This window comes from Aegilops tauschii, chromosome 4, assembly GCF_002575655.3.
Source record: "Aegilops tauschii subsp. strangulata cultivar AL8/78 chromosome 4, Aet v6.0, whole genome shotgun sequence".
Classification (NCBI taxonomy): Eukaryota; Viridiplantae; Streptophyta; class Magnoliopsida; order Poales; family Poaceae; genus Aegilops; species Aegilops tauschii.
In genome coordinates this window covers 74,670,862-74,683,334 of record NC_053038.3, presented here as the reverse complement: position 1 = coordinate 74,683,334, position 12,473 = coordinate 74,670,862, and the positions used below count along the sequence as shown (strand labels likewise).

Below are 12,473 nucleotides of genomic sequence, written 5' to 3'. Positions count from 1 at the left end.
GACGGCGACATAACTGCTGACGTCATCCATGACAATTGAGCTCCCCCGCTGGCCCCACGCCTTCATCCGACGGCTCACACGTCCCGTCGCCCGTCCGATGGTCGACACGTGGGTTGTCATCCGACGGTCAACCAGCCCCCTCCTCCCCAACTTGCACGTGCGTCACATCGCGCCCTCCCCGTCCGCCCGTCGACACGCGTCGGCACCCCCGCCTATATATACGGGCGGGTACGGCGAGCTTATGTTCCATTCCAAATCTTCCCCCCCAAGCTCGAGCCGCCGCCGCCGCCGATCAGTCGAACCAGCCCCCTCACTAACCAATCTCCCGAGCGCCCGCTGCCCCCCGACCTCAAGCCCCCGTTCGTGAATGGACCACGGCTTCGACGGCGCGCTCCAGCTGCCCCCGGGGTTCAGGTTCCACCCCACGGACGAGGAGCTGGTGATGTACTACCTGTGCCGCAAGTGCGGCGGCCTGCCCATCGCCGCGCCGGTGATCGCCGAGGTCGACCTGTACAAGTTCGAGCCGTGGCGGTTGCCGGAGAAGGCGGCGGGAGGAGGGCCGGACGCCAAGGAGTGGTACTTCTTCTCGCCGCGCGACCGCAAGTACCCCAACGGGTCGCGGCCGAACCGCGCCGCCGGGACTGGGTACTGGAAGGCCACGGGTGCCGACAAGCCCGTGGGGTCGCCCCGCCCCGTGGCCATCAAGAAGGCCCTCGTCTTCTACGCCGGCAAGCCCCCCAAGGGCGTCAAGACCAACTGGATCATGCACGAGTACCGCCTCGCCGACGTCGACCGCTCCGCCGCCGCCCGCAAGAAGTCCAACAACGCGCTCAGGGTAACCACCTTTGTCAATCTGCGCTGATGCTTGGCTGTCTCGTTTAATCCCTTCCTCTTTCAGCATTAGCGAGAGATTTACCGTTCATTTAAAAAGAGATCGACCGGGAGATCTTTCTTGAAATAGCAAGTGGTATTTTAGCTTTAGAAAAGTCAATTGGCAGGTTAGGTGCGTCGTGCCCATGCGAAAAAGAACAAGGGAAAATGGTCAAGTTGCAGCACGCTCAAGTTGTCACAGCCTGTAGTTTGGCAGCGACGTGCGCGCGGAAAGCAATTGCGGCGGTCGCATGGCGTCATGGCTCACGCACCGCGGGATGGAGACAACGCCGCCCGCCCGCCCTCCCCATCTCCCGTCCACGTACACGTACACTAGCTTAGGTTGCTTTTCAAATAAAAAATCTTGCTCGATCGATCGATCGCCGTCGCTGAGACTTTTCTCTTCCTGATCTTTGCAGCTGGATGACTGGGTGCTCTGCCGAATCTACAACAAGAAGGGCGTCATCGAGCGGTACGACACGGCGGACTCCGACGCCGCCGACGTCAAGCCGGCGCCGGCGCCGGCTGCCAAGAACTCGCGGCCGGGCCAGTACCACGCTGCTGGGCCGGCGATGAAGGTCGAGCTGTCCGACTACGGGTTCTACCAGCAGCCGTCGCCGCCGGCCACGGAGATGCTCTGCTTCGACCGCTCCGGGTCGGCGGACCGGGACTCGAACTCGAACCACTCCATGCCGCGCCTGCACACGGACTCCAGCTCCTCGGAGCGCGCGCTGTCCTCGCCCTCGCCCGACTTCCCGAGCGACATGGACTACGCGGAGAGCCAGCACGCGGCCGGCCTCGCCGAGGGATGGCCGGGCGACGACTGGGGCGGCGTCATAGACGACGACGGGTTCGTCATCGACGGCTCGCTCATCTTCGACCCGCCGTCGCCGGGCGCCTTCGCCCGCGACGCCGCCGCGTTCGGCGACATGCTCACGTACCTGCAGAAACCGTTCTGAATGAACGCGGCATCCGTCAGACCCCTCTTCCTTAGCAGCCCCCACTAACATGTTCGTCAGGTCTCGTGTAATTCGGTTCAGGAAAACTGATTAGGCGTGCAAAGCTTCCGAAACCTATGCAGATTAGAGGAAACTTAGTGAGGATTAACCCGCACAAATCTGATACCCCTAGATCGACCGATCGATCGGGGTTCGGATGCAGAGTTTTCCCAAACTTATACGTACATACCAGGTGTTAGCCTCGTCAGGTTTTGGATGGCATTTGGGCGACTTGGTACAAGCTAGGATCGTTGTACCATGTGCCCTGCTGCCCCTGCTCCTTTGGCTGCCGCTTGGACATGGCAAGCATGCATGGTCAGGTAGCCGTCGGGTAATATTTCAACTTTTGCTGTGGTCATATTGGTAGATTCCAAATTAGTAGAAAGTAGAGGTCATCAAACGAGAGAATGAAACCGAAGTTTTGGGTTCAGGAGCTGTGGATCGTGTTGTGTAGCTAGTGTAGAGTTGGTTCGGGTTATTATTTTCTTCTCGAAGGACTTGGTTCAGTGTCGTGGCAGCTGGCTGACGCTTTTAGGTCATGTTGTGTCATGTGTAATTGTAATTGCGAAGATGGTGTGATAGAGTCGCTTTCAGTGGTGGTCACTCGGGTGACCTGGAAATCCAATTTTGTAATGCAATTATCGTAATAATTAAACAGTGATGTCAATTGTAGTTATCTATGGCCTCATTCTGCTTCTGCCCTGCGCCTGCTGAGGTTTGCTTGCACGGTTGTGTCCGTTGGTTCTGAATCTAGTCATGCAACTACAGGAGAGACGCCATGCATGCATGCCACTTTTGAACTACTCGAAGTGTGATTCCTTCTCTTTTGGTTGTTGTTGCGGGGCATCTCGAGTCATGGATGTATGCCCTGCTGAAGTGCACGTAGGTAGGAACACTTTCAGAAATTATCTGCATATACTAAGTTTTAAGCAGGTTCTATGTTTTAAGTTTACGAAAATAGTTTCAAGTGAACTCATAGCAAATTTCTGAATGTTTCAAATAAATCGTACCTGTTTCAGAAAATACGATCTTGACAACTTTCATGCTTCGAAGCAGAGTTTTAGGTATAACATAACCTAGTTTAATGGGCAATCTTTTTTTAATAATTTCTTCAAGGTTACGTCAAGAATATCGAGATCATAGATAGAAGGTGCCAAGATGACAATCTTTTTTAATGTTGGAGATCTACTATTTCCAAGCACCAAATATCTACACAAATTTGATCCATATATACAAATCTCTGGTAGAGCCTTTATAGCACTCATTTTACTCCAGACGAGCTGGACAAGACCTATCATAGCACCCATTTTACTACTCTAGGCGAGTATCCCGCCTCCTCAGTCTGCGAAACCAAATTTCTTGGTATGAACTCCACCATGATCCTCGGTCTACCAGTATTCAGCCGTGGGCGCCTCCAGGTTCAAGTTTTGGACAGCAGACTGCAGATAGGTTGTAATGGAGGGGATGACCAAAGTGCGCGGTTTGTAATCATGTATTGTCTTGATTAAGCACCTTGGAACTATTGTTGTCTTCAGAAAAAAAAATCATGCATCCAAAGGTAAATTTACTCTACCAACGGATGGACACTCCAGTTTTAAGCAATCGTTGTATCTATGGCAGGGCACTCACACATACAATAGTTGCAAAATTCTTTGTGGTTCAAGAAGCTAGCTAAACATGCATGTTATGTTACAGCAAAGCTTTTTCTTACGGTAAAGATATATAGCTTTTTGTTGAGTAATATTGTTGCATCAAGGATACACACAACCTCCACACCATTGGGATGCACGTAATCAACACCAACACACACAAAAAAATAATCACATGTCTACCAGCTCATAACTATGCTTAGATGGAGGAAAAAGAAAAGACCTCGAAGCGATACGACATTGATCAATGGCACCAATTATCTTTTGACAATACAAGGACTAGAAGGAACGTTCTCCAATGGCAACACCTCTAGAAAGAAAACAACGCATAGGTGCCGCCGTCGTGGAATCCAACAATAGAAGGTCAGCTAGTGGGTTTTCATCGGAAGATCAAGTCCAAACAAACTTCAAGCAAATTCCTTTAATAGTCATTAGTAGGTATAACCGACAAGAGTCCGATCTACGGTTTTCATCCAGAAACTCAAGATCACGTATTCGAGATGCACAATGGACAATCGGTAGAATAGTCACGAATGTCGTGCATGATCTGTGCCTGCAATGCGGTTACAATGAGGCTGTTAGCAATGCCTGCAGTGTGGTTAGAACGAGGTTGTTAGGACAACCCATCCTTCCATGTTTCCATGCAGGGCTATGCATGCACGCTCCGGTCGTCGCGCATGGGCAGCACGTAAAATAATTGTACGTGCGATGCTCCAGCCTGCAACTATAGATTCGGTATCATGTGATCGGGCATCTTTCTGCGAGAAATACAGTGGAGGCATGTGACGGCGCATGTAGGCGGCAGCCCACAGGCCGGTCAACGGCGACGTACGGATACCTGAGCCCGGATATCCCGCGAGCATCGGCGGCCGGGCCCCGCCGCTCATCATGTAGTCCAGCGGAGGCGACGGGAGATCATGTGGGGACTGGTGGCTGCACAGCGCGCCCTCGCCTCGCGGCTGCCAATGGCCGTTTGTGTATAATGTGACGCTCCGACACCACCAACTCCACCTGGTCGATCGAGCCAGTCCGGCCGGTGCGCCAGGTGCTGGCAGCATAGTAGTAGTAGTGTAAAAACTCTAGCAGCACATCATCACCGTGATAATGGCCTGCATACGTACCATTCTCAGCCCAAAAAACGGTCTAACGAATTCGGCACATCGACATCGGTCTCCTTGAATTTTGCATGCCGCTCGCAAATAGTGCCTTCACGAATTTTGCACGCCGCTCGCAAATAGTAGTGTTTCAGGGAGAGGGGATTGGAGACTCAACGCATTCTTTCCATTCATCGATGAGGCCGTATATATACAGTTACAGAGGGCCACTTGTGGTGGTGATCGTGCGCCACTACTCATGCCATCGTGCTCCACTACATGGGAATCGTGGCATACATACATAGCGTATGCTCAAGGCTATCTACGTATAGTCTATCACCCCCGCAGTCGTGTCGTCGGTTTTGGCGACGCAAAGACTGGACCGAAACTGAAGAAACACGTCCCGGGGCAGACCTTTGGTCATCACATCAGCGAGCTGCTGCGACGTGGGGATGTGAAGGACGCGAAATTGGCCAAGAGCCACGCGCTCGCGCACAAAATGGATGTCCAGCTCCACGTGCTTGGTGAGGCGATGATGGATGGGGTTGGCCGACAAGTAGACTGCCGACACATTGTCGCAGAACACGAGCGTGGCCGTGGTCACCGGAGCGAGCAGTTCACCAAGGAGCTGCCGGAGCCACACGCATTCCGCGACGGCATTGGCGACGCCGCGGTACTCGGCCTCAGCGCTGGACCGGGACACGGTGGCCTGTCGCTTGGAAGACCATGACACCAGAGCATCACCAAGGTAGACGCAGAACCCGGACGTCGATCGGCGCGTGTCGGGGCAGCCGGCCCAGTCGGCGTCGGTGTAGGCGCGGAGCTCGAGCGTTGGTGAAGCGTGAAGATGAAGCCCGAGGGACGGCGTGCCACGGACGTAGCAGAGCACCCGCTTGATCAGGTTCTGGTGACAAGCACGGGGGTCGTGCATGTGGAGGCAGATCTGCTGGACCGCATACGCGAGCTCGGGGCGCGTGATGGTGAGATACTGCAGTGCTCCGGCGAGGCTGCGGTAGGCGGAGGCGTCATCGACAGGAGGCCCGTCAGCCTGTGCCAGCTTGCCCTTGGTGTCAACAGGCGTGGGGGAGGGCCGGCAGGTGTCCATCCCGGCGCGCTCGAGCACGTCCTCAGCGTATTGCTGCTGGCAGAGGAAGAAACCAGCAGCAGTGCGGGTGACCCGGATACCGAGGAAGAAGTGCAGAGCTCCTAGGTCCTTCATGGCAAACTCACTGGTGAGATGGCGCACGATGTGTTGGAGGAGAGCCGGGGAAGACGCCGTGAGCACAACGTCGTCGACGTAGAGTAGTAGGAACGCGGCATCCGCACCTCGGGCCAGCGTGAACAGAGATGAGTCAGAGCGCGCGGCAACGAAGCCGATGGTGAGGACGGTGCGTGGCGCCTGTTTGAGACCGTAGAGCGACTTGGCCAGCCGACAGACATGATCGGGCTTGCTGGTGTCGACGAAGCCGGCGGGCTGCAAGCAGTAGACCTCCTCCTCGAGCGTGCCATGGAGGAACGCGTTCTTGACGTCCAGTTGGTGCACAGGCCAGCAGCGCGACGCAGCGATGGTGAGGACGGTGCGAATCGTGGTCGGCTTGACGACGGGCGCGAAGGTCTTGCCGTAGTCGACGCCGGCGCATTGGCGGAAGCCACGCACAACCTAGCGGGCCTTGTAACGCTCGAGGGAGCCATCCGCCCGGTACTTGTGCTTGAAAATCCACTTACCAGTGATCAAGTTGGCGCCGGGCGGGCGCGGCACCAGGTCCCATGTCCGGTTGCTGACCAGAGCTGTGTACTCCTCGCGCATGGCCGCGAGCCAGTTGGGGTCGCGCACGGCCACACGAACAGAGCTGGGCACGGGCGATACCGCCGTCGTGGAGGTAGCCGTGGCTGCATCATAGTAGCGCGGGTTGGGCCGGACGATGCCGGACTGAGACCGCGTGACCATCGGCCGGGGCGGCGCCGCAAGGGGCGCGCGAGCGGCGGTGGACGAGCTGGAAGGAGCGGATGGCGCGCCGGACGGCGAGCCACCAGAGCCGTGCGACGAGGACGACGCAACGGTGCTGGAGCCAGTGGAGAGCTCGCTGCAAGCACCAGCGCCGCGCGAGCCGTCGATCCCAGATCCGACGCGGGCGCTTGAATCCGGTGAGCGCGCGACAGGTGGGGAAGACGCAGGCGCGTCCGATCGGGATCGAACGCCCACGCTTGAATCTAGCGAGCGCGCGGCAGGCGAGAAGGGCGCAGGCGCGTCCGATCGGGATCGGACGCCCACGCTTGAATCTAGCGAGCGCGCGGCAGGCGAGAAGGGCGCAGGCGCGTCCGATCGGGATCGGACGCCTACGCTTGAACCACCAGAGCGCGCGGGGGAGGTGTTGACGGCGCGAGGCGGAGCAGGCACCTGCAAAACAAGTGGCGCAACAGGCAGTGGTGCAGGCGGCGTGCTGTCAGCGACGGCGGGGCGAGCGAAAGGAAACATGCCCTCGTTGAAGAGGACATGGCGCGAGGTGAGAACCCGGCGAGAGGCCAAATCGAAGCAGCGATAGCCACGATGGTCTGACGGATATCCAAGGAAGACGCAGGCGGCAGAGCGGGCGTCGAGCTTATGGCGAGCAGTGGCGGCCGTGTTTGGGTAGCAGAGGCACCCGAAGACACGAAGCACGCTGTAGTCAGGAGCGACGCCTAGAAGCAGCTCATGCGGCGTGTTGGTATGGCAGGGCCTGCGGTTCAGCAGGTAGCTGGCAGTGTTGAGAGCCTCGGCCCAGAAGCGAGGCGGCATGGAGGCGTGAAGCAAGAGAGCGCGAACGCTGTTGTTCAGAGTGCGCAGCACACGCTCGGCCTTGCCGTTTTGCTGACTTGTGTAGGGGCAGGAGAGGCGAAGGACAGAGCCGTGTTCAGAGAGAAGAGAGCGCACGGAGTGACTGTCGAATTCGCGACCATTGTCAGTTTGATGAGAGAAGATGGGAAGCTGAAACTGAGTGCGAGCATATGCATAGAATTCACGCAAAATAGGCAGCACATCTGATTTGTTCTTAAGTGGGAAAGTCCACACGTAATGGGTGTAATCATCGAGCACGACGAGATAGTACTGATAACCAGAGATGCTTGTAATGGGAGACGTCCATACATCAAGATGTAGTAACTGAAAGGGAAAGAAGGTACAACTTTGAGAATGCTGAAATGGCAGACGTGCATGCTTCCCTAAGCGGTAGGCATGACAGCTATGCGGAGCAGACTTGCTAAAACTAAACTGCTGTAGAGAGGCGAGGTGTTGAACTGGGGCGACGCCGGGGTGACCGAGACGCTGGTGAAGCAGATCGGTGCTGACTGCGCCCGCGAACGGACGCGCGCGCGACGGTGCTGGACCGGCCACAGAGTACAGATCGCCGGTGGAATCACAGCGCAGAATCACCGCCCTGGTCCTGAGATCCTTGACAGAGAAACCAAAGAGATCAAATACAACAGAAACCGGGTTGTCTCTACAGATTTGTCTAACAGAAAGAAGGTTTTTGATAAGAGAGGGAGCAACGAGTGTTGGAAATATGCCCTAGAGGCAATAATAAATGGTTATTATTATATTTCTTTGTTCATGTTAATTGTCTATTGTTCATGCTACAATTGTATTGTCCGGAAATCGTAATACATGTGTGAATACATAGACCACAACGTGTCCCTAGTAAGCCTCTAGTTGACTAGCTCGTTGATCAATAGATAGTCATGGTGTCCTGACTATGGACATTGGATGTCGTTGATAACAGTATCACATCATTAGGAGAATGATGTGATGGACAAGACCCAATCCTAAGCATAGCATAAAAGATCGTGTAGTTTCGTTTGCTAGAGCTTTTCCAATGTCAAGCATCTTTTCCTTAGACCATGAGATCGTGCAACTCCCGGATACCGTAGGAGTGCTTTGGGTGTGCCAAACGTCACAACGTAACTGGGTGACTATAAAGGTGCACTACGGGTATCTCCGAAAGTGTCTGTTGGGTTGGCACGGATCGAGACTGGGATTTGTCACTCCGTGTGACGGAGAGGTATCTCTGGGCCCACTCGGTAATGCATCATCATAATGAGCTCAATGTGACTAAGGCGTTAGTCACGGGATCATGCATTGCGGTACGAGTAAAGAGACTTGCCGGTAACGAGATTGAACAAGGTATTGGGATACCGACGATCGAATCTCGGGCAAGTAACATACCGATGGACAAAGGGAATAGTATACGGGATTGATTGAATCCTCGACATCGTGGTTCATCTGATGAGATCATCGTGGAACATGTGGGAGCCAACATGGGTATCCAGATCCCGCTGTTGGTTATTGACCGGAGAGGCGTCTCGGTCATGTCTGCATGTCTCCCGAACCCGTAGGGTCTACACACTTAAGGTTCGGTGACGCTAGGGTTGTAGAGATATGTGTATGCGGAAATCCGAAAGTTGTTCGGAGTCCCGGATGAGATCTCGGACGTCACGAGGAGTTCCGGAATGGTCCGGAGGTAAAGAATTATATATAGGAAGTCAAGTTTCGGCCACCGGGAAAGTTTCGAGGGTTACCGGTATTGTACCGGGACCACCAGAAGGGTCCCGGGGGTCCACCGGGTGGGGCCACCTATCCCGGAGGGCCCCGTGGGCTGAAGTGGGAAGGGAACCAGCCCCTAGTGGGCTGGGCGCCCCCCCATGGGCCTCCCCCCATGCGCCTAGGGTTGGAAACCCTAGGGTGGGGGGGCTTCCCACTTGCCTTGGGGGGCAAGGCACCCCCTTGGCCGCCGCCCCCCCACCCTAGATGGGTTTGGCCGGCGCCCCCCCTCCCAGGGGGCCTATATAAAGGGGGGGAGGGAGGGCAGAAGATCTCAGCCTTGGGCGCCTCCCTCCTCCCCTGCTACACCTCTCTCTCTCTCTCTCTCTCTCTCTCTCTCTCTCTCTCTCTCGTAGAAGCTCGGCGAAGCCCTGCCGGCATCCCGCTACATCCACCACCACGCCGTCGTGCTGCTGGATCTCCATCAACCTCTCCTTCCCCCTTGCTAGATCAAGAAGGAGGAGACGTCGCTGCACCGTACGTGTGTTGAACGCGGAGGTGCCGTCCGTTTGGCACTCGGTCATCGGTGATTTGGATCACGGCGAGTACGACTCCGTCATCCACGTTCATTGGAACGCTTCCGCTCGCGATCTACAAGGGTATGTAGATGCACTCCTTTCGCCTCGTTGCTAGTATACTCCATAGATGCATCTTGGTGAGCGTAGGAAAATTTTAAAATTATGCTACGATTCCCAACAGTGGCATCATGAGCCAGGCCTATGCGTAGTTACTATGCACGAGTAGAACACAAAGAAGTTGTGGGCGTTGATGTTGCCAATTCTTCTTGCCGCTACTAGTCGTTTCTTGTTTCGGCGGCATTGTAGGATGAAGCGGCCCGGACCGACCTTACACGTACGCTTACGTGAGACAGGTTCCACCGACTGACATGCACTAGTTGCATAAGGTGGCTAGCGGGTGTCTGTCTCTCCTACTTTAGTCGGAACGGATTCGATGAAAAGGGTCCTTATGAAGGGTAAATAGAAATTGGCAAATCACGTTGTGGTCATACGTAGGTAAGAAACATTCTTGCTAGAAACCTACAAACCACGTAAAAACTTGCAACAACAATTAGAGGACGTCTAACTTGTTTTTGCAGCATGTGTTATGTGATGTGATATGGCCAGAAGATGTGATGAATGATATATGTGATGTATGAGATTGATCATATTCTTGTAATAGGAATCACGACTTGCATGTCGATGAGTATGACAACCGGCAGGAGCCATAGGAGTTGTCTTTATTATTTTGCATGACCTGCGTGTCATTGAATAACGCCATGTGAATTACTTTACTTTGTTGCTAAACGCGTTAGCCATAGAAGTAGAAGTAATCGTTGGCGTGACGACTTCATGAAGACACAATGATGGAGATCATGGTGTCATGCCGGTGACGAAGATGATCATGGTGCCCCGAATATGGAGATCAAAGGAGCATAATGATATTGGCCATATCATGTCACTATTTGATTGCATGTGATGTTTATCATGTTTTGCATCTTATTTGCTTAGAACGACGGTAGTAAGTAAGATGATCCCTTATGATAATTTCAAGAAAGTGTTCATCCTAACTGTGCACCGTTGCGAAGGTTCGTTGTTTCGAAGCACCACGTGATGATCGGGTGTGATAGATTCTAACGTTCGCATACAACGGGTGTTGACGAGCCTAGCATGTACAGACATGGCCTCGGAACACACGCAATACGCTTAGGTTGACTTGACGAGCCTAGCATGTACAGACATGGCCTCGGAACACGGAGGACCGAAAGGTCGAGCATGAGTCGTATAGAAGATACGATCAACATGGAGATGTTCACCGATCTTGACTAGTCCGTCTCACGTGATGATCGGACACGGCCTAGTTAACTCGGATCATGTTTCACTTAGATGACTAGAGGGATGTCTATCTGAGTGGGAGTTCATTGAATAATTTGATTATATGAACTTAATTATCATGAACTTAGTCTAAAATCTTTACACTATGTCTTGTAGATCAAAAGGCCAACGTTGTCCTCAATTTCAATGTGTTCCTAGAGAAAACCAAGCTGAAAGATGATGGCAGCAACTATACGGACTGGGTCCGGAACCTGAGGATCATCCTCATAGTAGCCAAGAAAGATTATGTCTTAGAAGCACCGCTAGGTGATGCACCAATCCCAGAGAACCAAGACGTTCTGAACGCTTGGCAGCAGCGTGCTGATGATTACTCCCTCGTTCAATGCGGCATGCTTTACAGCTTAGAACCGGGTCTCCAAAAGCGTTTTGAGAAATATGGAGCATATGAGATGTTCGAGGAGCTGAAATTGGTTTTCCAAGCTCATGCCCGGGTCGAGAGATATGAAGTCTCCGACAAGTTCTTCAGCTGTAAAATGGAGGAAAATAGTTCTGTAAGTGAGCACATACTCAGAATGTCTGGGTTGCACAACCGCTTGACTCAGCTGGGAGTTAATCTCCCGGATGACGCGGTCATTGACAGAATCCTTCAGTCGCTTCCACCAAGCTACAAGAGCTTTGTGATGAACTTCAATATGCAGGGGATGGAAAAGACCATTCCTGAGATATATTCAATGCTGAAATCAGCGGAGGTGGAGATCAGAAAAGAACATCAAGTGTTGATGGTGAATAAAACCACTAAGTTCAAGAAGGGCAAGGGTAAGAAGAACTTCAAGAAGGACGGCAAGGGAGTTGCCGCGCCCGGTAAGCCAGTTACTGGGAAGAAGTCAAAGAATGGACCCAAGCCTGAAACTGAGTGCTTTTATTGCAAGGGAAGTGGTCACTGGAAGCGGAACTGCCCCAAATACTTAGCGGACAAGAAGGCCGGCAACACCAAAGGTATATGTGATATACATGTAATTGATGTGTACCTTACCAGTACTCGTAGTAGCTCCTGGGTATTTGATACCGGTGCGGTTGCTCATATTTGTAACTCAAAACAGGAACTACGGAATAAACGGAGACTGGCGAAGGACGAGGTGACGATGCGCGTCGGGAATGGTTCCAAGGTCGATGTGATCGCCGTCGGCACGCTGCCTCTGCATCTACCTACGGGATTAGTTTTAAACCTTAATAATTGTTATTTAGTGCCAGCTTTGAGCATGAACATTGTATCTGGATCTCGTTTAATTCGAGATGGCTACTCATTTAAATCCGAGAATAATGGTTGTTCTATTTATTTGAGAGATATGTTTTATGGTCATGCCCCGCTGGTCAATGGTTTATTCTTGATGAATCTCGAACGTGATGTTACACATATTCATAGTGTGAATACCAAAAGATGTAAAGTTGATAACGAT

General features: G+C 53.3%; 1 protein-coding gene across 1 annotated transcript; it reads left to right on the top strand.

Moving 5' to 3' along the window:
* Positions 1-216: 216 nt before the first annotated feature.
* Positions 217-2,544, top strand: LOC109748619 (NAC domain-containing protein 71). The gene is made up of 2 exons (XM_020307649.4): positions 217-835; positions 1,290-2,544. Exons 1-2 carry the CDS (start codon positions 368-370, stop codon positions 1,827-1,829), a joined length of 1,008 nt encoding a protein of 335 aa, XP_020163238.1. The 5' UTR covers positions 217-367; the 3' UTR covers positions 1,830-2,544.
* Positions 2,545-12,473: the final 9,929 nt, after the last annotated feature.

Coding starts and splice junctions, on each gene's coding strand:
- LOC109748619 (XM_020307649.4), top strand. CDS start 368: ATGGACCACGGCTTCGACGGCGCGCTCCAGCTGCCCCCGGGGTTCAGG. Junction 836..1,289: donor AGTCCAACAACGCGCTCAGG/GTAACCACCTTT, acceptor TGATCTTTGCAG/CTGGATGACTGGGTGCTCTG.